Source organism: Sinohyriopsis cumingii, chromosome 17, assembly GCF_028554795.1.
Source record: "Sinohyriopsis cumingii isolate HCF-2022 chromosome 17, ASM2855479v2, whole genome shotgun sequence".
NCBI lineage: Eukaryota > Metazoa > Mollusca > Bivalvia > Unionida > Unionidae > Sinohyriopsis > Sinohyriopsis cumingii.
Genome location: NC_142977.1, coordinates 87,629,531 through 87,656,320, shown reverse-complemented (window position 1 = coordinate 87,656,320; position 26,790 = coordinate 87,629,531). Strand labels below are relative to the sequence as shown.

General features: G+C 37.2%; 1 protein-coding gene across 3 annotated transcripts in view; it reads right to left on the bottom strand.

The window, feature by feature from the left end:
- LOC149779382 (dynein heavy chain domain-containing protein 1-like) overlaps positions 1-26,790 on the bottom strand; it is a 457,419-nt gene that overhangs the window by 192,564 nt on the left and 238,065 nt on the right. For all 3 annotated transcript variants that reach the window (XM_089940014.1, XM_089940015.1, XM_089940016.1), the window contains exons 66-67: positions 25,017-25,115; positions 830-990 (exon numbers count right to left, since the gene is read on the bottom strand). In XM_089940014.1, the coding sequence (XP_089796140.1) occupies positions 830-990; positions 25,017-25,115 (260 nt within the window). The remainder of the gene's footprint in view (positions 1-829; positions 991-25,016; positions 25,116-26,790) is intronic.

The following is a 26,790-nucleotide window of genomic DNA, read 5'->3' as shown; positions in this document are numbered from 1 at the left end:
CTTGAACAATTCTATCCTCATATCAGTTGATTTCTTTCTTGCCCTATGTGCAAACAGTCCACAAGATTTGTTCAAGGTATGAAGTCTAGAAGAAAACTTAGCAACCTTATGATAATGTTGACCTTAAACAATTGAATCATTACATTTTTATTTACTGAATGCCATCCACAAAGATTGGTTGAGAAACTTAGTCTGAAGAAGTCCCGGTGGAATTGCTGTTGAAGTTTTTGACCCCAAAACAGTAAAGTTTCTTTCTTTACTTCTAAGTCCATCCATAAAGTTTGGTCAAATCCATAACCTATAAGTAAAGTTACTGTAAGGAAACAAAAGTGATGGATGGATAGATGGATGACTAGACCTCATAGCATCATACCTTTTGCCATATGGCAGGCATATCAAAAGGAATAATTACCAAAGTACCTCACTTATTTGAATTCTTCAAGAGTCATGATGAAATCTGGATAAGTGGGAGTCATGATGACATCTGGATAAGTGGGACTCATGATGACTTCTGGATAAGTGGGAGTCATGATGACTTCTGGATAAGTGGGAGTCATGATGACATCTGGATAAATTGGAGTTATGATGACATCTGGATAAGTGGGAGCTGGATGAACACATTTTACATGTGTGTTTATGAGGTGGGGTGGTGGCACATTTGTGGTTTAGCTGAACTACTATTTTACCAATATTTAGTATAAACATGTTTGTTTATAACATTTGCATGTATGGTGGGAAATTCATGTAGCTGAGTTAAGGAGATAATTTGGATGAACACAATTTAGACAAAACTGTACTACCATACTACCATATTGCAATTCAGTGTTACCTCTTCCAGCTTCAAGAGTGGCCCAAAATAGGCCTCATGCTCCCAGTCTGCCATAAGTCCAGGCTTGAAATGTACTTTTCTCATCATGCTTCCTCCAAGACCACCAGTCTTTGATGACTGCCTCCGCATTTTATGACCAGCTTTGCCATAACCACCAACATCTGTTTTTTCGTTTGTTGGAAAAAAAATTAGTTTTCGCTAAAAATATTTCTCCAGCAAAGGGGTCCATTTCATAAGATAATTGTGTTAATTTATCAAACGTACACATTTCTCAAAAATGTTCACACAATCAACAGTATATAGACACCCCCAAAAAACCAATTATCCAAACACAAGTAAAATATTTGGCATGGCAGTTAAAATATCATGTTGTTTGATGAGAATTTTATATCAAGTACAGTGCAACCCTGCCATAACACTCCCCATGATAACGTGAATTTGGATATAATGTGGTTGTGGCATGGCTCCCAAATTTTTTATATTCATTCGCAGATGAAAAAATATTTTTTGCTCAAAGTACGTGAAATAATGTATACAAAATGTATTATCATTTTGGGGAAGAGATCGTGTTTGAATTTGAATACAATATGATTGTGGCGTGGTTCCTGAAATTTTAAATAAATGTAAGTGTATTTTTCTCAAACTGGGAAAAAATATTTTTTAAAATACAAGAAATAGTGTGTAAAACGTTTACTATCATTTTGGGGAAGAGTTCGCGTATGTATTTGAAAAAGAATATGATCATGGCGTAGCTTCTGAAATTTAACAATTTCACCAGGTTCTTGAAGTGCTATGCCAAAATAAACAGTATTGGAAATGTTACTTATTACTGATCCATGAGTAAAGCCAATAAGTTGTTTTTGTGATTGTCTTAAATTAATTCTGTATACAATCATTGCTCAAACAATAGCCAACATGTGTTTCTTCTTTAACTGCATAAACAACCAAGCAGCAGACAATACAGTGGTTGATAAAAGATTCTCAAAATTTAATAAACATTAAAAAATGAAAGCACCAATATATTTGCTGGGCTTGGCAGTGTTATTAGACACAATCAGTTGACCAGTAAATAATGTCCACTTTATTAGCTGGGAATTGAAAGGGTATGAAATTGTACATGTATTCAGCTTAAATTTTTTTATAAAAGTGACTCGTGACCATTGCAGGACTATTGCACTTAGTTCTCAGGTTTCACATGTGTATGGTGTTTGCTCATGAACTTGTTATTAATTTCCTATTTTGTAAAAGAATATTTTACCATTATGGAAAAGCAAGTTCACAAACGCAAGTCATTCACTACACTTTGTCCAATGATTAGTATAGTAGTTTTCATACGTTTCTTTCGATATTCCCAAAATCTGAAGTAAAAGTTATATGCATGCTGAAACATGTGTTGATTGTTAATTATTCTTGCTGTAGTCATTCAAACAAATATGGCATACAAGCATTAATTATTGGAAATTTACAATGGATAAATGTACATGAAAACGCATATGAGAACATTTTAGCAGTATGAAATTTGTACAGACATCATTCATAAACACTAAAACAAAATGAAATGTACACATGCTTCGTCTTTCTTAACCTAATTTTGCTGTTAATTTTTCCCACTGAATTCAGACACATAATGATCTGTGACAAAATTATTTAATAGTTTAAATATGTATGCAATTTTTGCAATGGAATTACATGTATTATGGATTAATTGCAGGTCCCAATGGTATGATATCAGATGGCAAGTAAACAGTGTTAATACTCTGTTCATGCTATATATCAGACGTTGAATTCAGACACATTATGATCTGGGATAAAATTATTGAATATTGTAAATCTGTGTGCATTATGGATGAACTGCATGCCATGATGGCACAATAGTAAATGGTGTTGATACCCTATTCATCATATACATTAGACATGAATACATGTATATGTGCCAATTAGTTGTTCTCTGAAAAAAGTAAAATACTGTAAAACCAAGCATTAACGCGACCCTACTATTAACGCGATCCAATTTGTTTACCCCTATTATTGTGTTATAGTAGGGTTCCACTGTATAAGGGTAAAATTTAGACTGGTTGTGATACGTCATCAAAATATCACTTCTAACCCATTTGAAATGTTAGAAATTTTGCAACCTATAGATTACCGGATAATTGTTAATTCTAGCTAATAAATACACATATTTGCTACATCAGAATTCATTTATTTTTTTACCTACTATTCAATAAAAGTGTAGTTTTGGGGGATAACACTAAATTAATCACGTGATACTTACCTGCTATTACTACTCTATTATCTCTTTTCTTGGTGCCAGCCACCAGTACAATGCTAATTCCCTACTCCAATGAGTAACTGAAGGTCTTAGAACAAAAATATGATCCCTGTCTAATGCCTTAGTTACTTATGTCATGCAGAAGAGTGTTTCTTTGACTTGGACTTAAACTGAGGTACCTCAGGGTGAGAAGGGAGTTACAAAGACTACATTTTAATAGCAGTAACACATTAACTGCTATCATTACTTTGTTGATGTTTCCATACCAGTTGAAGGCTGATGCTCCAATGATAATCTGTCAGAGAGATGTGCCAGTAAGGCAGTCTATCTAGTGCAGATTGGAAGATGGCTTTGACAGCTTACCAGGAGGACACAATTAGGACTAATACAGTGGTGTGACAATGAATAAAGGTAGAAGGAAGAAAAGGCGAAGTGAGACTGCCAAGTGGTTTTCATGATATCACTGAGATATGAATGATTAAGAAATGTCTAAGATGCAGAAATAGATCCAACCTCATGAGCTTTGATTCTCATGGAAGATATGTCTTAGTGTGTTTGATAATTCTTTTGAAAGTCAGAATAATTCACCTTAACATGGTGACTGCCAAAATAGTAGGGGTACCTTTGAAAAGGAGAAAGAGAAGGTTCTGATCATTTTGTTTCTGCTTTATCTAAATATAAATGTAAAACTCTAACAGGCAAAGGATAAAATCTTGTGTTATGTATATTTAATTTATATTCTGTGCTTGATCTTTGTCTTTGATTAAGGCCTACCAGACTATTAGCAGCAGAGAGACTGAGCCCACCAACTATTCGTTCCAACAGAACCCTCTATCGAAAACACTCTTGATAGAAGGTCTTTATTTCACAAAATAAACCCTCTATTCAGAAAACTATGATAAATAACTCTTCTCTGCTGACCAAAGAAGTTATTTCATGAAAAATAACTAACTATAAAAATACTTCTTGACCCAGGGAGACGTCGACGAAACACTTGGGGCTCAGTCTCTCTGCTGCTAGCGATGTAAATATTCTAGGATTTCTGCTGTGAATTAAAAATTTAAGTTAACAATAATGGCTAACATTGGAGAAGCACATTCCGCTAGACTAGCTCAAGAGCGACTTGAAGCAATCAAAAAATTTATTCCTGTTCGTGATAGTGTTAGAAAAAAATTACAAGCACGGCAGCAAGCACAAGTTGAATTTGCAACAGGTGCAGAAGAATTATTTAAGCCCGTTACAACAGCTACTGAGAAGGCTGCGGCGGTCACCAAAGAAGCTTTATTGGGAGATGAAAAGGGTATTCTTCCAGTGTTAAAACAAACCGTTGAGCAAACTGAAAAAATTGCTAGAAGAACCAAACAAACAAAAAAGATTTTACGAGAGCTTCCAACTGATATAGTTGCAGCTCAACCTCCGCCCACTGTTGTTGCTCAACCTCCACCCACCGCTGAAGAAGGTACTAAAGTCGCCAAGGCTGTTGCACCAAAGGTAGCAAAGGAAATTGTTGAACTGACTGCAAAATTTGATCCCGGTTTTATTAAACTCCTTAAAAACACACCAGAAGAAAAACTGCCTGAATTGATGTTAGAGGGTTTGTACAGCAAAGAAAAAGTTTTAAATGAGAAATATAAGTACACGACTGATGACAATTTTGTTAGATGGGCGTATCGTGTATACCACAACAAAAAAGTGGTTAAATCTAACGATTCAAAATTTTCAACCCTTATAAATGCAATAAAGTAACTTGACAAAAGTAGGCAACAAGGGCTTCCACCTCCCTATTCACCGCCACCAGAGAAACGTCCAGATAAAAATGTTGATGTTCTCGAAGATCTTGGCTTACTCTATGGGGCTACAGGTAGTGGTCTTGGTGGTCACATTACTTGTCCTGATAATGTTCTCCATGATGTATCACGGCTAGAAGTTCTCTTAAGAGGAAAACGAGCTGGAAATAACTCACCAGAAATAATTAATGAAGCAGCTGATATCTGTCATCGACTATTTCGCGGCGGCATCATGGATACTCACATCTATCGAGAACTTATTGATGAACTCGTCGACAGCGATTAGACAAATAACAATTAAATAGCATGATAGTACACAATTCTCATCGTAGACCAGTCATGGTCAGGGTGGTAAATTCACGACTACCAGTATACAGGATGACTTATGGAAACGGATTCGGCGATGTTGTTCAGGGTTTATTTGCGAGAATTGCACCTAAAGCAATACCAATCGTAAAACAATTATCGATGAAAGCCATTGATGTTATTAAAGATAAAGCTATTGGCACTGCTGGTAGCGCTGCCGGTAAAGCATTCACGGCAATCAAGGACAGACTAGCACGACTGATACGTAGAAAATCTCCACTGGTAAAATTACCAGCCACCGCAGACATGCCAGCAAATGTCGGTAAAGTAATAAACGAAGCCGCAAATCAAAAACTAGCAGCGCTGATAAATCAAGGGGCTGAACAAATAAACACAAGTTTGATTGCGGGAAGTGGTCTTCGTTTTAGACGATAACTTCTATAATAAAATGTTTAAACGGGAATCCGACCCAGCATAATAAACGAGGACGAATTGAACTTCAGGTTCAAGATACAAGTAGATATTTCCTGCCCGCTGAAGTATTTATTGAAATAGAAGGTGAAATTAAAAAAACAGATAACACAGACTACGCGGCTGCATTTAAAGTCGGTTTTGTCAATAACGGAATTATGGCCTTGTTTGATAGTGCTACCTACATGATTGATGGAAAAAATATTGAATCAATTTAGAAGGATGTCGATGTTGCTACAACAATTGGTCTGGCAAGATATTCTGATGATTATACAAGATCAGCTGGTCCATCAATGATGTTTGCCAAGGACACTTCTAATCATCCTAACGATGATCAGTACAATATTAGACGACCAAGAAATAATGCCGGCAATGCCGACGCTGATGTGAATCCGGTGGTTCATGGTGCTAACGAAAATTTTAATTTGGGTTTCGCCGCGCATAAATTAATGTTGAGCGGGGATAGTAGAAAATTTTCTTGTGCAATTCCGCTGTCGCATATCTTTGGATTTTGCCGAGATGTCAGAAAGGTAATTTTCGGAGCAAAACATACAGTTGTGCTTGTTAGAAAAGGCGATGACAATGATGCGCTATGGCGAGAAGCTGGTGCTGGTGCTGGTGATGCTGGTAAAGTATTAATAACAAAACTATCACTGTGGATGCCGGTAATGACTCCTGCAATTGCCAAAGAACAGCGACTGCTTTCTTTTATGGATCAAGGTGGTAAAACGCTGCTATCGTGGCTTACAACAACCACAGATAGTTTTCAACATACCGTCAATGGTTTATTCACATGGAATATAGCATCACAGCAGGGAGTTGCAGCGCCGAGACATATTTTCATTGCTCTTCAAAATATTGCACGAGTGGGTGATCAAACACATTCGCATATGATATTTGATCAACTTGGTATCACTGACGTTTCTCTGAGAATTAACGGACATCAGGAACCATCCGAGAACATAATGCTAAATTTTGGTAATAATCATGTTGCACGTGCATATCAACGATTGACGAAATATCAAGCGCGCGATCTAAATATCGATACTGGTTTGCAAATATCACAATTGGATTTTACATCTCATTATCCAATCTATTACTTCTCGCTGGAGCATCTTGATTTAACCAGACAGTCTGTCGTTGATGTTCACTTTCGGGCTACAGTGAATAGACCCGTAGCAGGAGCAGCAGCTATAGCTAATTAAAGAGCAGTCGCGGTCATACTTTCCGATAAAGCAATGTTGCTTGAAGGTGCTGGCGGCCGAATGAGAGTCATCGATGCACCAGTAGAAAATATGTAGTTTTCAAAAACATGTCAATTAGATCAATCTCTGATAAATAAAATGTCATTTCATCACGCTAACATCGCTCTGACCCCTGGTCAGATTAATAAACTAAAATCAAAACAAGCATCAGCATCAGGAACGTCAATAACACTTAAACACGGACAACTTAGTGGTGGTCAAAATAAATTATCGGTTACTCAAACACAGCTTAATCAAACCAACAAAGCCAGAACAGCAGGAAAGGGAATCAGACTTGATTTTACTGCCACAGCTGTCCGTGACATGGTTAAGTCCGGTGGAATATCTCCACTCATTCCAATACTTGCCGCAACACTAGCACCAGCAGCAGCCGCAGCAGCAAAGGCAGCAGCGTTAGGTGCAGTTGGAACCGCAGCAGGAATGGCCCTTAAGAAAGCAGTCGGAAAAGGAAATAACAAACGAGGAGGAAATATATTAGCGCCACTTATTGGGGGAATCAGTGCAGTAACTGGTAAACGTAACCCAACACAAGGCGACTTGTCAAAAGCTTTAGCGCCTGTGATGGCAAAATACCTTCCGCATCTCGCAACAACAATGTTCCAAAAATCAGGATTGGGATATAGAAAAAAAACAGGCTGCGGTCTAAGACTCCCAGTAACTCTGGCGTCATGGTATCCAAAACAGTTTTAAAAACGCTTCCAGCAAGCAATTTTGATTTACTTGATGCTGTTAAGCAATTACGTATAAAGAATTTCAGAGGTGTCTTTATGCGAGATCAATTACCAGCATGACCGAATAGCACAGAAACCGGAATTATTAATCTCGACAACAAAGAAGGTCCTGGAACTCACTGGGTTGCTTACGCGATCGATCCACGTGGAAATGTATATTTTGATTCGTACGGGCTAGCACCACCAGTTGAGTTTCTCAGGTACGCAAATAATACTTCACAGCGACAAAGACTCCTACGGCAGTCAACGTTACCAACACAAACACTGACTGATCCTCCCATTTGTGGTCAGGAGGTTTTTTAAACGTTCTTGATGCGATAATAAAACACCCAAAAATTCCTCTGCACAAAGTCGTGCATGAATACACCACAGATGTGATTTCCAAATTTAAACAACCCCATAACTAATAATGGTAGATATTTACGGAAGATCAAGCAGAACCAAGGAAGAAAAAAAAGATATCGATTTATCAAAGTATGCGACCAAAGATGAAATTGATAATCTTTTAACGTTAACCGGGATAGATATTTTTCAGGACAGGCACGGCAAACTAAAAACCAGTAACATTAGGTGGAATGACATAATTCGCAGGGTTATTGGAGCTACCACGGACAACATCGTTGTATTCACTGACAGCGGCAGAATCAGAGATTCACTGATATCAATCGCGGCGCTTCGAGATGATGCACGAAAAGCCGCAGGGGAACGTGTAGCGAAGACCGGTGATACAATGACAGGTGAACTCAGCATGAACGGTAACAAAATAACCGTTTTAGCGGATCCAACATCCCTGGAAGATGCCGCAAACAAACAATATGTAGACACCATTGACGGTAAACTAACCACGTTGCGGGCAGAGTATGATGTTCACGTGGGTGCGTTTACAAGACTTCGAAGAAACTTCGCAAAAGCTGATGAGTCCATTGATAAGTTCTTTGGGGTTCCTCCGGTCATCGACATGAAACTTTCTGAAATCATACCAAATCTTACTAATAACGCCAACGATATCAACAAGATTAATACCCGGTTAGGTGTAGTCAGAATAGAAAAAAGTTTTTCAGATCAAATCGCGTTGATAGAAAATAACATTAACACGATCAAACAAACACAGCAAAACATCGTAGTGGGGATTCCTGAGATCGTTAACAAAACTAGTCTGATTAAAGTCCCCACTGGAGTTACCCCCGGGCATATCACCAACATAACATACACGGTATCATCGGGATTCGCAACATGGTCCAGACAAAATAATACTATCAAATATACAGCAACAGCCACTGGCGTGTATAGACTGTCTGTGTTTTCTGCCGCTAAATTTGAAATCTTTACAACATATCCCTGGAGACATTCCACCGATAAGTATTCCGGGGTTGTAACTGTAATACTAAACAGCGGAACCGAAGAAATATTTATACTTGAAGCCGCAGACAAGAAATTAACCGCAACATCTTACTAGTGGTGTTTGGAATTCATCGCAGAAACACCTCAATTGGTTACCGCGTAAAATAATAAAATGAAATCAGCATCAACGACAACATTAGATGCTCAGCAATATAGGTATGATCAGGTACGCGAATGGCAGTCAGAGTTAAAAAACACTATTGACAAATGCGTAACAAAGATAAAAAAATACAAACGGCGTGTAACTGTATTAGACACAATAGTGTATTCGGTATCCGCGGTAGTTGCATCCACGGGTGTGTTATTATCAGCGCTGACACCAGTGACAACTGCAATCGTGATTACAATCACAATTTCAGCATCAACGACGATTGCAGGAGTTGCTAATATAATTGCAAAAAAAATATCCTCGTGCGCGCTAACCAAATTACACGAATATGAAAAGTTAAACAACGCGGCCACAAGCACCTACTCGAAATTGTCCTCGTTGATATCATCCAGCCTTGACGATACAGTTATATCCAATTCCGAATTCACGCTGATCGCAGCAGCATACAACGATTACGAGCGCACAAAGAATTTTAATTTGAAAATGATGAAGATAAATAATGACAGAAATACTTCAAGAGATAGACGCGAACACAACTCCAGTAAAAACCACAATGATAACAATATCTTCAACACAACCAGAGTTTAATATTAATTTTCCAACTGCAATTCCAGTTACCGAGATTGCGTTGGCACAATTACGAGTATATCACAGTTGGCCCAATATCAGGTCGAGATCATTTCACGGACAATCGCCGAATAATTCATTTGTATTTTCGTATCAGAATAACCCTGACGGCACCCCCGACTGGAACATCATTGCGTTACCCACTGGGAGTTATCAGATCGAAGAAATCAACAAAGAAATACAGCGTCAAATAAAACGTGTCACCGGAAAAGAATCAAAAATATCAATAACCGCACACGAGCCAACGTTGTCAATGATCATCGAAATCTCAACACCCGGTTACCACGTAGACATTTATAACAGTTCAATCAGAACAGTATTAGGATGGCCCGAAAATCCACCACCGACACCACCTGCACGCGAAAAGTCCGATTATATCACTGACGAAGGGAAAGAATATTATTCCCCAGGGGAGATTGAAAAAGAAGATAAACGTATCATCCCGGCAATAACTTATATAACTGGTTATAATCCAGCATTTGAATTTACTTATGACCGTGGGAGAATTGGCTGGCGGGTGGTATACAGTATGCTCGGTGTATATACTTTTTATTCGAATGAGGGGCTTACTGATCTATTTAATTATTATCGTGAATTGCACAATCAACGACTAAAGAATTTACGTTCGCGCTTTCAATCACATATCAGCGATATAACAGGTTCCCGTGATGATATCATCAGCGAAATCAAAAAATTAAATAAAATTGCAAATTACATGGACACTTTGAACAGCAGAGCAGTTGAAAGCATAGTCGATGCGATCAAGCACGAAAAAGCTGAAATAGAAAAAGATGAAAAAGAGGTAAGAGGACTGAAGTCGCTCTTTGATCGGCATGGATACGAAGATACTAAATTAGCATATCTTGTGGAAAAAATAAAAAACAAAAAAACTCTACGTGCTCTCCGAGAAGCATTAGATAAACTTAAAATCAGCGATGCTGAACTTGCAAATTATAAATTTCCAGGATACGTTTCCCCGGTCATCTTACGAAAACATGTCACTGATGTCATCGATGAATACTTCCCGGATATTCTTGCCGCGTACAACAAGTGAATATTACCACAACCCGTTATCCTCAGCGTTGACAATTCAACAGCGAGCGATGGCAGACATATTTCTCCAGGCGTAGTAAATATCACTGATGTCGTCGCGGTCAATCTTATGTGTGACGTAATCAACGGTAGTTACAACATAGACACAACAATATCAAATCAAGCCCAGCAAGGGTTTATATTGTATTCATTTACCCCTAAAGAACCACCTGGATTTTTGATTGTACAAGAGCCAATCAATCCAGTATTTCTGCGGTGTCATAACCCGACGCTGACATGGATGAATTTTAGTCACTGACCAACAGGGTAGACTTTTGGACCTACGAGGTGAAACTATTAGTATTAATTTGCTGGTGAAATCGTGAAACGATTTTCAAGTCCTAAAAATACGAAGTATTTTTCAAGGACTTTCAATGGAAATTCAAAGAATTTCAGAAACGATTTTCAAATCGTAGACTTTCAATTAATAATATCATATCATAATAATGTCCAAAAAATCTTCGAATTACCAGAAGTATGATGATGACGAAGATGTCTCTGACAGTGATTTTATTGTCAGTGATCAGGATGTCTCTGACAGTGATTTTATTGACAGTGACAGTGAAACACAAAGTGTTTCCGACGATGATAGCCCGGTGGGAAACGCTAGCGTTTCCAGAGACATCATCATCAGCGACAGCACTGTCATAATAAATTATATTAAATGAACGCGAATAACATAGCAAATGTATCAACACGTGAAATGTTCCATCGTTGACAAGCACGCGCTTGAAGAATTCATCCGAAAATTATTTACCGGAAACTATTTCCCGGGCCATGTTAAAATAATCATCGATAAGTACGGCAATGATGATTTTTTACTGACAGAATTTCAGCTGAAGCAATTCCACGAAAACAATATCACGATGATTACTTGTGACGCAGACCAAATCTTCAATTATGTTCACTCGTGCATTTCACGGGATCATCTTGATAAGATACTGCAGTGAAAATCCTTTGAAAATATTTTACTTTATATATATTTTTTTGAAAATCAAAGATTTTTCACTGACAATTTCGCTGATTTTCATAGGGGTATTTTGCTATGAAAACCAACAAAACAGTCCAGCGTCGTAGATTCATAGGAGTAATTTGCTATGAAAATCAACAAAACAGACCAGCGTCGTAGATTTGATAGGGTATTTTGCTATGAAACCAGTGAAAATCGTGCAGTTTGTATAAATTTCATATAATAATTATTTCCTCTGCAGGATTTTATTTTTTCTTATAGTATTTTTCTGCAACAGTCCAAAGTCACAGATTTGATAAGGTATTTGCTAGTAAAAACCAACGAAATTGTCCATTTTGCTGATTTTATATGGGTATTTTGCTATGAAAATCAACAAAACAGTCCAAAGTCACGGATTTGATAGGGTAATTGCTAGTAAAAATCAGAGAAATCGTCCATTTTCCTCGATTTGATAGGGTATTTTGCTATGAAAACCAACAAAATCGGACAGTTGCACAATTTGGACATAAAAAAAAATATTACTTTTTTTTTTTCTTTCGATTTCACTTCCAAGTAAAATGCAATCAAGGTGAGGTATTTACTTCCTCGTCAGTGACGAAGTTATCATTGACTTCAAAATTCTCTGGATTTTCATCGCTGACAGCGTCCTTGATTTCGTCAGCGGACATACAATGCTTTAATTTCCTGACCCGATTATTTATTATCTTCTTTGTTTCATACTCAGCTGCCAGTGCCAGCCTGATCTTTTCGATTGCACGAGACAGTGGAACAAATTCATTTATTTGTGTCTCCGCTACGCTGGCTAGCGATTTATACAAATTATTTTGAATCATCTTTATGAATCGATATTGAGCAGGAAGAATATAACGCCCTGCACACTTAGCTTCGTATAATGATTCAAAATCAGACAGAATAGTTTCAACATTTAGTAATATTTTAAATCCTTGTTTTTCTAATTTTTGAATAGCATCAATCACATTATTGATATTTTCTCGATTCATATTTATATATATTTTTATATATTTAAAATAAAAAAAAACATCACATCTCCTTGAGTTTCTGTCTTATCATATGATAACCTACCAAACTCAGGAGGGAGCGGAAACATTACCCCCGATTGAGCTCCTAAGCTGCCAAAAAACAGTCTAGAAAGCCCAGAAGGTGTGTTTGCGAACGACGAGACATTCCCCATTTGTGAACCTCCTAGCTTACCATTTGATATCCTAGCAAGGCTCATATGGGGACAACACATAACATTAACTTATCCTAGTACTTAATTCTAACTTATCCTAGGGATGGCACAAACATATAACTTAATTCTAACTTATCTTAAGACGGCACAAACACATAGTATTTACAATATTTACAGTAGAAGCATATTTACAGCAGTTGTATTTACAGTAGAAGCATATTTACAGCAGTAGAAGCTATTTACAGCAGTTGTATTTACAATTGTATATATAACTTATCCTAGGACGGTACAAACATATAACTTAATTCTAATTTATCTTAAGACGGCACAAACATCGATGCGGGGTTATATTCTACGTCCAACAAAGTTGCACCCCCAGCCCGAAATCAATCCTGTTTGGGGTAAAAGATTACCCCGGAACGGGGCGATATGGAGAAAGTTGTGCAACTTCGTTGGGTTTCGAAACCCCGTATAGTATTAGGACGATATTGTATATAAACTGACTGATACCTGAAAGTTCAGAAATAGCTCAGCATGATTTGCTTAAAACGTATTTTCTTAAATATGATCATGTGGAAACCACAGATGAACCATAAACCCGAACAAGTGTAATAAAATAAAGATATTGCCTGTGAAAAAAAAGATAAATACATGTTTATTCTTGATGCTGTCAAGGATAAAACCATTCTTGCGCTGTCATCTTGATAAAATAGAGGGAAGTTATTTACTTCCTTGTGCAGAAAATCGTCTGCTGTTACCTGTCAAGGTGACAACGGGGAAATAATTGTATCATTGACTTTTACACAGTCGCTGCAGAGTTATCTACATAGGAAAATATAATCCAGCTATTAAACTTAACTGAAAAAGTTGATTTGATAATATTTTCTGCAACACGTTGAACCGAACACGGTTTAATACCAAAATACTTTGCAGCTAAGGCCATTGAGCGAAATATATTTTCTTTATTAGTATTTTTGTTGAGAGATCTTACAGCTCTGAGAATTTTTGCAAATTTACCAGTACCACCTTGTGCAGAATTCTCGCTCTGAGTAATGGCTTGCAAATTCTGAAGAGAGTTATTAAGTTTATTATTATCTTTGTGATCAATTACAAGCCCTTTTTTGATCTCTTCGCGAAAACACTCGAACACAAACCTGTGATTATAATAGCTTTTACCACCAGCAGCCCTAAATCGGAGATAACCAAAAATAGTAACAGTACCAACTGGTTTTTTTCAACCTGCTATTTCTAACTATTCCCTCGCGTGATGCTTCGTAATTTTTAATGGTTGGATGTGAGACAAATTCTTGGCTCATTTATATAATAATGTGTTTGTCTAATTTATAATTTGTCTGAAAACTTAGTTATATAATCACTCTCGGATTTCAGCCCGTCTCCGTTATTTTTTTTATTGTAATATCGCTTGAGTTCACGGTATCGTTTCCCCCTGCATCCCGCACATAATTGTGTTTTACCCCTGACATCAATGCCACATCGCAGGCAGGGAATAGGTCCTGTGCTTCCTCGTTTGATGCTTTGTATGTGTTCACCACAGAATCAACTTTTAACCACTTGCAGTTATTCATTGTATATATATATATATATATATATATATATATATATATATATATATATATATATATATATATATATATATATATATATATTTTGTATTTAAATATTTGTCTTAAATATAATATGAAGGGTTTATTTGGAGCTGGGAGATTCGATCTTGACAGGCTAAACAAAGACTCACGACGACGGTATCTAACTGATCTGTTTAATATTATCAACGAGGGTAAAAAAGAATTCCGCAACGACGGCGCATCTCATGTATGGTCGTCATTTAAAATTATCCGCGACGTTGACTCAGTCAATATCATTGACAAACTCTTCTTCGGTGATGAGGTCATCATCGATGCTACAATGACTGATGCCCGAGCAAAAACAATTATTGATTACCTCGCTGATGGACATCAGCGAGATGGACGTGTTAAGAAATATTTTTTCAGAATAAAATTTATTGTGCAAACAGATTCCGATGAATGGATTATCCGTGACAAACTCGACCCTGTTCTTGCTAACGGAAAGACCATTCTGTTAAGTAGTGGCTGTAAACCAGGAATGCTGACCGGGATTGATAAACCATATTACGCTCGAGTGTATCCTGTAACCGCAGTCATTTATGGAATATATCCGGTAAAAAAAACAAAAATTGATAAACTCACCCCGATGCAATTTTCAACGCTGAATTGTGTAGCTGAACGAGTAATGGAACATTTTAAAAACGCTAAACGAGGAAACGGTTTAACCGATCTGCGATGTGAAAAAATAACAGCCTGGGCTGAATCAGTTAAGGATACTGGGGCATCAATAAATGATGTTGCTGCGCTATCAAGTAAATTAAAATGTTCAATAACAGTAAAAACACTAACCGGGGAAATATTATATAATTCCAAACATTATAAAAAATCAGGAACACCGATTGAAATTATTGATCATAACTCTCATGCCTGGACTGATGCGGTTACAATATTTCCACGAGACCGTGTTGTCAAATTTTGTCGCGGGAATATATTTGATGCTATTTACACGCTGAGTAAAACCGACCCTGTGTCAGTGTGGTTATTTAGGAGTTCCGAAGATTCCGAGTATGATCAATTTGTAAAACCCAACGGGGAATTATACCGGACAGAATCGTTGCAACAACAAATGAAAAAACTCGCAGAGAAATGTGTGAGAAATGCTAGCATTTCCAACGACAACATTGAGCAGTTATTGGTTAATTGTTTACAGTTCCAAGTGTTGCCGCTCACGCCGCCAGAGAGAGAAATTCATGGAGACCAACCCGAAGTCAGTTTCTTTCAGATATACAATTAAGTTGTGTCGAGTATGGTCATGGCGGGTTATGGAATACCTGGTATGACTACTGGGATATGATTTCCGTGGATATGATTGCTTGCTACCCAGGAAGCTTTCTCGGAAACGGCGAGTGCAGCGAATACTTTCAGCGATTCAGACATCCCACAAACTCGATGACACGAGTCACCGTAAACGGCGTTTCACCCGATTTTGATTTGACAGGATTTGCTCGTGTGACTTCGTTTGAATTCGCCACGGGACTTCATCCGATTTGTTATGTTTGGTTTGGCAGACACTTCGTCGAAAAGCGCTGGGTACCAATAGTGTTATTGCGATATATGCTTGACAGCGGAATACTGGTATCGTTGACCGTCTGTGAAGCAATCATATGTTATCAACCGCAGACCTCAGTTTGGTTACCAACACCAGAACGTGTAACTCTCGATGAAGTTATCGAAGAATGGACACAAGCACGTCCAGAAACTCCTCTTGATGCTATCCGCGAAGGAGCTCCTGAAATTCTCAAGATTAGACTCAAAAACAGTAAAAGTACAGCGAAAGATCTTGGACGAGGAATAATCGGTAAATTTACTCAGGGTGCAGCATTTGATCATAAAATGCATCACTCGCGGTTGATTATCGATGAAGCTGAATTGGATTTTATAATCGCCGACGCGGTTGCCCGAGACATATTTTGTAATCTGGAGGATGTGTTCTTGTCCGACGGGAAAAAGTTGGGCACAATTGTAAGTTATATCGACGGAGAATCGCCTCAATACACACATTTGAGATCTTCAATGCTGGCTTATGTTTCTATAAATTTGTTATCGATGGTAAATCGATTACCTGACACCGCAGTCAGAGTTGCAACAGATTCATTTTATATCGATAAAAAATATTCAGAATCACTGACCGATATAATGAAATTCTGCGGCGGAGATGAATGGAGTTCGTGGAGAATAAAAGTGGAGATGTTACACGAGTATTGTGAATCCGCTGATGCTGCAATAGAGGATAATTATTATAAATCCGAGATGCCAGAAATATCTTCCGCACCGTCTGTATATGATCCAATCACCAGACACAAAACTGTTTATTTGAACGGGCTGGGCGGGTCTGGTAAGACAACTCGAGCGATTGAATTATTTGGAAAATCGGATATGATTGTGCTAACACCTACACACAGGCTTGCCAGAGAGATGAAACAGCGAGGAGTTAATTCTTGTACTTATCACAGCTTTTTCAAATATAGCGGCGGTGTGTGGACGTCAGATCGAATGGGAACAAAATATATCAATGATATAATAATTTGGGATGAGATATGTACGGTGCTGCTGGAAACGTTAAAAACATTTCTTGATTGGCTGTTAACGAAAAATACTGCAGTGATTATGTGCGGCGATCACGGTCAACCACCTCCGTTTGTCGGCGCATCTCCGCATGATTGGCTGAGGAATTTTGTTGATTATTACGAAGAAGTGTCTGATGATTACCGAGCACTTGATGCAACATTGAAAGAATTTAAAACATTAATCAGATTACAACCGAATAAAATTCAATGTGAAATCATGCACAAGATGATTACTGAAACTTCGATGAGTGACTTTTTACGCGTGTGGAAACCAGACGATTTGATAGTGGCGAGTAGAAAGATAGTCAGAGACACACTTCAAGAACAGCTATTTCAATTACAACAAGAAAAGTTTCCAATGCTGCCAACGCCATTATGTTATAGACCAGCTGATACGTGGTTACAAAATACAGATGTTGATATTCCAGGAAAGACAGAGAAACAGAATTTAGTATTGAATGATATTGTGTTAGTTGACATCGATGCTGTCGAGGATGCACTAAAAATGAATAAATCCCCGTGGACGCTAGGATACGCTATGACCATTCATTGTTCTCAAGGACTGACTATCTCTGATACAACTGTCTGGATTGTTGATGATCGAATCGAATGGTCGAACTTAGTCTACCTAGCAGTGTCCAGAGTCAGAAGAATATCTCAACTGCGAAGAATTGTCTTGGAAGATTCAAACGCTGATAAAATTAATAATGAAAACAACAGCGATGGTGATGTAATAAGAAAAAAACTCACCGGTTACAAACAGAGTGACAAAAAAAATAATCGCGATTTTGATCTTGATGTTGAATTTATTAACGCGTTGAAACAACAACAGAATAATCACTGTGCGAGCTGTAATTGTATAATGCTATGGCAGTATTCGAATAAAAATTCAAGACAATTTACCGTAGACAGAAAAGATAACAATCGCGGTCATACACGTGATAATATCATGTTGACCTGTCTTGAGTGTAATCGACGTCGGGGTGTCAGCGCTAGTTAAGTCATTGAAATCACTTCAGTGATTTTGGCGGCAATTGTGTGTCCTCGGAATTACCTGAAGTTGCTCACGGGTGAATCCACGTTGAGGAGCAGTTGAATCTAATCTATAGATTGCTGGTCTGCCAGTGGATCTTGTCACGGTGGATATCTTATGTGTGGTAACACTCCAAATGGGATCAGTCGCTCTTCGTTTACCACCTTCAAGTTCACCTGGTTCATATAAATATCTTACAGTAACATTACCCAGTATTTGCTGTTTTTCTTTCTTTCGTTGTAGTGGTATATTTTTTTTCGTGATCACGATGGCAGGTTTCATGTTTGTTGTTTGAGTTATTTCATTATTTAGCGCAGTTATCACACCTGGTAATCTTGCAACCCATTCGCGCGATCTCGTATCCTGAATAAATTCCTTTGCGTATTGATATCCAAATAACCACTCAGCAAGTGTTCTACTGAATCGCTCAACAATTGCCTGATCACGGTGAATTTCAGTATGCCCTACGTCTGATGGTGACGTTATGTTGTTTCATCAACGATGATACTGCACCTTGAAATTCTTTGCCAGGATCAACTTGTAATAGATTTGGCCAATGTAGAGGTCCTCGCCGATAAATTCTTTCAAACGCAGAAGCAACCTCAGATGCTGTTTTAGTTGTTAACGGTTCCGCATCTTTGTATCTACTGGCAACATCAACTATGGTTAACGCGTACTTGTATGTACGTCTTCGGATAGTATCATGTGGCAGAAATAATATATCAGCTTGATGAACCTCATTTGGTACACTAACATCGAAATGCGCGAAGTGAATTTGTTTAGGGCGTGGTAGATAAATTTGCCATATTGCCTGTCGGGATAACCAAATTTAAGCAGTAACTGCTGTAACTTTTGCTGCTTCAGCGAGTTTACTAATTGCTGCGTTACCTCTCCAGTATCCGCTTGGGGAATAATAAATCGACTCCATTATAATTAATTACCAGCGCCTAATACAAGTTTAGATTTCATTGCAGTTTTTATCAACCAGGATGTTAACCTCTCCTTGAAAGATTTATCAGGGATGGCATTTAACGCATGAATTAATTTCACGTCCGCGAGATGGCGCTGTTGCAAATCCTTGCTTCGGTAAGCTGCATCATGAGCATGACACGCCTTATCAATAGCGTTTATCGGATACTCACCTGGTTTTGGCTGATCCTGAGCATCAAGTCTGATATAAAGTCGAGTTCCTGGACCACAGTAATTATATCCTGGAAGATGTTTTTCTCCTGGGTATTTAGCCCACGGAGCTCCTGGCAGCGCTGTTAACTTGGCTGCGATATCACCTCCATTTTTTTTTTAATAAATCTAAATTTTTTTGTGCCACATCGTTCACACTTGCCTGTAAGCGCTTGTCGATTATTTTTTGTTGTAAGTGTTGTTGTATCCGTAGTTGGGGTATGTGCTCGACATTTCACACAATATAAATTCATATTTATTTTATGATATATTTAATGGAGATCACTGACTTTTCTGCGTCAAAGCAACGAGAGCCAATTAAACATAACTCAGTGCTACCAAATTCAATTCGAATGATTATTATAGGTCCATCTGGGTCGGGTAAGACACAGCTGTTACTTAATTTAATAATGAAGTGGATGAAGTGGGATAAATTATATTTGATAGCCCCGTCTGTGGACGATCAGCGATGCTACAGTGTGTTAAAAGATTTTAACGAAAGTGCAAAATCGATAATGGAAAATCAAAGTGATTTTCATGAAGATGTTATTGATTTTATAACTGATATCAATGAAGCACTGAGTATCGATGATATTGATGGGAGTATTAGTAATTTAGTCGTGTACGATGATATCATGCTGGACAAACAATCAAACCCTGCCAGGATATTTTCCCGCGGCAGGCACAAAAACGTTGATGTGATTTATGTAACTCAACGTTATACACAAATTCCGAAAGTGATCAGAGATAACTGTAACGTTCTCACGGTATTTAACGGCGTTGACGCACATACGTTACAAAATATTCATCGAACTTGGTGCAGCGGTGACATGGACATCAATAAATTCAGAAATTTCTTTAGTCGTGCTCAGGCAAAACCACACGGATTTGTAACGATAAATTTACATGATCCTCGGACACGTTATCGAGTTGGGTTAGATACAATTTTTAACTAGAAATCCTAGAATATTTACATCGCTAGCAGCAGAGAGAATGAGCCCCCAAGTGTTTCATCGACGTCTCCCTGGGTCAAGAAGTATTTTTATAGTGAGTTATTTTTCATGAAATAACTTCTTTGGTCAGCAGAGAAGGCTTATTTATCATAGTTTTCTGAATAGAGGGTTTATTTTGTGAAATAAAGACCTTCTATCAAGAGTGTTTTTGATAGAGGGTTCTGTTGGAACGAATAGTTGGTGGGCTCAGTCTCTCTGCTGCTCTACTGTCATGGCTGAGGCTTATACATACCTGATTTTTATCATGTTGTTTACTACCATTTAAGTTCCAAACCTGACCTTATCTATAAATAGGTCAAATGACAGTTGTATACAAAGGATGTGTTAAACAAATTATTCATTCCTGTTTTAATATCAGCTTTGAAAATCTATGATCACAGTTTATAGTTGTGTTCAATTTTAATTGGAGAGGAATTTGTTTATTTAAATTTATCATTGGAATTACAATGTGCTCATTGATGTTTTGGACAAAAACTCTACTTTGGCATTATCTGAATTCAATCAAAGACATTTCTGGATTATATCACTGTGGTACATTAACACATTCAAGATTGCATAATTATTTAGAACATTTTATAATTTGGACATTGATTGGAAAATTTAGGATTATTTGGGATTTAATTCACAATACTTAACGTGTCTTTTGGATTTTCACTTTGTATTCTAGCGAAATAAATTATTTGTTTATTTTACTAAACTTGTTGGTTTTGCCTCTTTCTGTTACAAAGTTTAATACCACAGTCATGATATTTGGTCATCATCCCCAGCACACGTGTGACTGAGACTGGAATTTCAGTTGGTTTAGAGGCTACCAAAAGCAGCTGATTCTTGAGCAGAAAACCTGGACTGTCAAGAAAAGAAAATGAATTGCAGTTGCCATTGAATTGTAAGCAACTCCTCTCACTGATAAGGCATGAATTTCACTATCATTAAGAATAAGGTTCATGAAGGAGGCCACACTCAAAGATTCAAAAGGTGGTATACATAAACTTCAAAGGACAAACGAAAGGTCCCATTAAAGAGCAAGAGAATGGTCTCTGAAGCTTAAAGTATTGGATCAGTTCCAGAAGATGAAGGTTTGACTTATAGTAGAGTCCACAGAGAACTTAAAAGAACTGAGAAGGGTTGCCTATAGTCCTTACTGGTTGAGACTGAGCAGTCTATTCCTCTGAAAAGAAATGGGAGAAAATTGAAACTTCAGTTGTAGGTATAGTAGGGCAGAATAGATCAATGCATTTCCCACTGTACCAATTTCAGAATATTCTCCACCTGGCATTGTAAACTTTGGCTCATCATCAGTCACTCACTGGATGCATCTACCAACTGGCTGAGGAGACAGATGAACCACAACCACTGAGGCCATTGGGAGTTATCAGGATCAGCCATGATGCAGAGGTCCTGACCTTGTAAAGAACTTGAGGGATTAGTCTGAAAGGTGGAAGGCATAGGTGCACAGATGATCCAAGTTCAGACAGAAGATGTCAGCCACTCATACACTCTAGTCTGAAACTGGAGAGACAGAGTGGTAGCTTGTTATTCAAGGAAAGCAAGTCCACCATTGGTCTCCCAACCAGTTGGAAACATCTCACTGTTACTGACTGGTACAGAGACCATTCTGTGAGAACCACCCATCATTTATGTGAGATGGAGGACAGGGATTTAATGGTAGGCATCCTGGAGGTCTATGTCAACTGTTCAGTCATAACTGACTAAGTGGATGGTCCCATCCTGAAGTGCTCTTCTTGAAGAAGTTTGCATTATAGGGAAAGACTGATGTTATAAAATGTATCCCCTTTCTTCAAAACCATGATCCAGGAATATAATCCTGGATTCTAAATGTCTGTCACCCTCTCTACTGCCCTCTTCCTTTGAGATTCCAGTTTGGTCAGTTGAAACCAAATGGAGGTCTTTGATATAAATGGAGGGTTACAGATGGCCTTCTCTTATTGTGAAGATGACCATGCATCATCCATTAGGTCTAACCAGGCCTATGCAGAAGATCAAATATGGCACCTACAGATATTCCTTGTTATAATGCAGTAGTTGCCATCTATAACCACTGACCATGTTACTTACAGAATCATTTTATACTGAGAACTGCAATATGTACAGAATTATGATATACTGATAATAGCATAATATAACACACCCTGGTATAGCAGACACTATCAATTTTATAATGGTATTTTGAAAAGGAACTCAAGATATAAGACTAAGTTTCACCTTATTTTCTTTCAACCCTTATTGTAATACAAAATTTGACTGGAGTTTGATCATGGGGTCCATGGCAGTAACATGTTATATCCAGGATCACGTCATACCAAGGTATGTTATAATGGAGGAGATCAGTATTGTTATGTCAGAAATAGGCTGAGTTGGCAGGAGAAGCTGCGACTCCCTTGGGTTGATTGTCCCCCTCCTTAGGAAAGAGGGAGGGATCTGTAGACTTTCTGCCCTGGCCCTTTGGGCTTCCACATCTTGTGAAAGAAGGATGAGAAGTAATATCTGAATACATTAATACTTGTGCTGCAGGTAACTGTACTGTGTGTGAGGTGACCTGCCGATCAGGATAAGGTGAATACTAAGTCTGGGTAGGAGATTACTGAGTACAATTATTTTGATGACACAACAAATATCATTGCTTTTAACATTTTCATTTCATAGTAAAACCACAAAAATTGTTGAATTTCTGCATAATTTTCATAATTTAACAGATGTTTGTAATGAGATTCAATTTCACTCTGTGAAAATGGGAATGTTCCATTCTTGTAGCAAGCCATAGTACATTAGACAAGATCGTTCATGTTATTGTGCAGAGAACATTGTATCATTCAAGTCATGATGTGGAACAGAGAAAAGTTTTAACTTGATTAAATTTCACTGACTGAAACCATTGATGAGATCGAAAGAAATCTTGGCTTAAATGCAAATGGTCAGGTCAAATACCTGGATTTAAACTACATACCAGCCAGTGATTGGTGATTTTCTAATTCACAACAAGTACCTGCATGAAATAGCTATATAGGAGAGAAGAGAGGAATTTTGTCTGTCAAAAATATATAGAAACACTACTTCATTAGTGAGTGTACAACAATTCTTAATATTAATTAAATGGGAAATCTGATAAAAGTAAATTATGCAAGGACTGGGAAGAAAATGTCAGCTATATTATAGAGATATATATGACTTATGGTAATTATGCTACAACACACTTTATATGGTCAAAATCACTGACTGCCCAGAGACAAGTGAAAGCCATATAAATTCCCAACAAGACAGAAGTATTTAAGGCATCTGACTTGGATCATGATCTTTTTGTCCTAGGACTTCCAATTCCTAATAGGAGGGAAGACTTCACCTTGAACTGGAGACTAGCACCAGGAATAAACATCAAAGTAATAACAGCCAATAAATTATTGCTATTAAGACTGTATAGTTCTTTTATAGTCACTTTTTAAAAATATACTTGCTAAGTTTGCATCAGTTTTTTTCAGCAATATATGAAACCTACACAATTATTTTATTATCATAGCCATGTTTCATTATAATAATATTAAAGGTAATTCATTGATGTCACTGTGTTTTAACCTTTGTCCCAATCTATATATTGATAAAGAGAGATTCACTGTACTAATTAATACACAATATGGGTGTAATTCTGCAATGATAATATTTTTTAAACAAGTCTGCTGCAAATCTGAAGCTACAGAATAGAGAAGTTGCAAAATTTAGAAAATTTGAGACATATTCACACCAGAATGTACATGATGCCTAGGAATGGTTGAGAATGTGAAGGAGCTACCCTATGAAAGAAAATACAGAAAACTCTAATAAAGCAACTATAATTTAAAAAAACCAACAAGCTGAGAAATAGCTGCATGACTTGATGGCCAATGATCCACTTTGTGTTCAGTCATGTTCTACAACTAGAATTTTTGTAAGCCATAGAACTGAGGAAAACAACCTGGAAAAATCTTTACTTCTATGCTAGTTGGATAGTAGAGTATATATCTAGATATAAGGAGTCATAAAAAAACATTGAAGAATATGTAAAAGGGGTAAAAATATGAGGCTTATCATTGAATGGGCTAAAAATTAAATGCCTGTATAAATTATGTCTGCAGGTTTTTGATGAAAACCTTTTCCCAAAAAAGTTCAAGGAATGTGAAAATAAAACTCTACAGTTTAAACCCAAATAAATGACATTTTTAATTACATTTTATTTCTTAGAGGGACAAAATGTAAACTATTAAATATATCATCATTTTATAAAAGATGATCCAAAAAATTAAAAACAAGTTAGTAAATATGTTGTAAATTCATTACTGTCCCACCAAACAAAGCGATGTCAAGTTAAAATGTAATGCATAATCAGGCAGATTCTGATGTATGCTGACACCAGATCACATTAAATCCACAACAAATGCAAAAGATAAATTCTTCTTTGTTAACTTTGACCTAGCCATTATTTTATGTTGATAAATAGGTTAATTTTATTAATTCTGGCACAATAGTTAACAATTTACCTGGTTGGTCAGCAAAATGAGCTCGTTTGCCCTGGTGCTCAGCAAATCGGACTGAGCGATCAGTGAATTCCTGGTCACTGTCACTTGTTCTAGAGGTATCTGTGATTGGGAGATAGACGAATGTCAGTTAATATCACAATGATATTCATAGATTGTAAATATGGGGATGAAACAATGTCATTTGGACATTCAAAGAAATACAGAATTTGTTGAAATACTTTGGTTGTCTTATAATAGTAATCTAAGAATGGTGGCCAGTTTTCTATCCAAGTCGGATTTACATCTTATCCAAATTAATACCTTCACATGTCATGAAATGCATTCAACACCTTCTTTCTGGTCAAAACTCATTTTAAAATATCCAGGCTGTATATGGCAGGCAGTATATTTGGTAGAGGAAAAACCTGGGAAAATTCCAGGAAGAACCATCAACCCATAGCAAGCAACTGGCAAACCTTCTCAAGTATACATACTGTCCAAGGTAGAGACTCAAACTCATGTAGACATAGGTGAGAGGTCAGTGGTCTGTAAAGGTGATCACCTTAGGCCGCTTAGGTACCTGGGGCATATTAATAGTTAATAATAGCTGAAAGTTAGTTTTATTTTGAACCACTATAAAAAAAAATGAAACAAATGCTACAAATACAAACTGCATTTCTGGTTTTGTTTACTGAATTTGTATAAGTGAGGATTATCATTCTGAATTATGATTAAACATAACTAAAAAACTGCAATGTAATTTCATGATTGTTGAAGAAAAAAGTACTAAAAATGGTGTTTTAAAATAACCCTATTACTAAATATGTTAAATCTGTCAGTGTAATGTTGCCTCTGATGTGAAATTTGAGAACTTATAGACAGACATCTATCACTGATGTGAAATCAGAGAAAGCATACATAGCCATCTATTGCTGATGTGATATCTGAGAAATTAAAGACAGCTATCTCTCACTGTTGTAAAAACAGAGAAATCATACACAGCCATCAATCATGATGTGATATCTGAGAAATTAAAGTCAGCTATCTCTCACTGGTGTAAAATAAGAGAAATCATACACAGCCATCAATCACTGATGTGATATCTGAGAAATTAAACACATTACTGTACACAGATCATATCACTACCTCGATTCATAAATAGCTACATTATAGTACACAGATCGTACCACTACCTCAATTTGGGACCATGAGAAGCACATGTTTCAAAGGCAGTTTCAATGCAGACCTGAAGGCACACAGAGTACGTGTTTGCATGTGAAAATAAACTCACTGTGGCTTTTTATTTACATTATTTTACCTGTGTACACTATACTATTGATCCAACCCAAGACGACAGAGGTGCACAGATAATATATTTAATCAGCATCTTGTTCCCTGCATACTTTTGAATTTAAAGTCAAATATTTTGAAAATAGTTTTCTGCAGCTTAGTAAATCTGTCTTCTTTCAATGTTTTTCACACATGTGTGTGCGTGTGTGTGTGTGCATCTGAGTACTAAAACAGGTAAAGAAAGGAAAGATAGACAGAGTTTGTGCATGTTGCAATAATAAAGTCTAGCATCTACTTAATAGGCTTGTAAACTAGTTAGTAAGATAATGCATCTAAGCCACACAGCCATGCTATTCACCTGCTTTACTGATCCTAGCAACCATGCTTATTATTATATCCATACTACTAAATCTCCAATTTTCATACCACTTCAACATCTAATATAAACAACCCATAACAATTCCTTTTGTGCCGAAAGTTCTGCAACATTATGAAGTTAATTAAA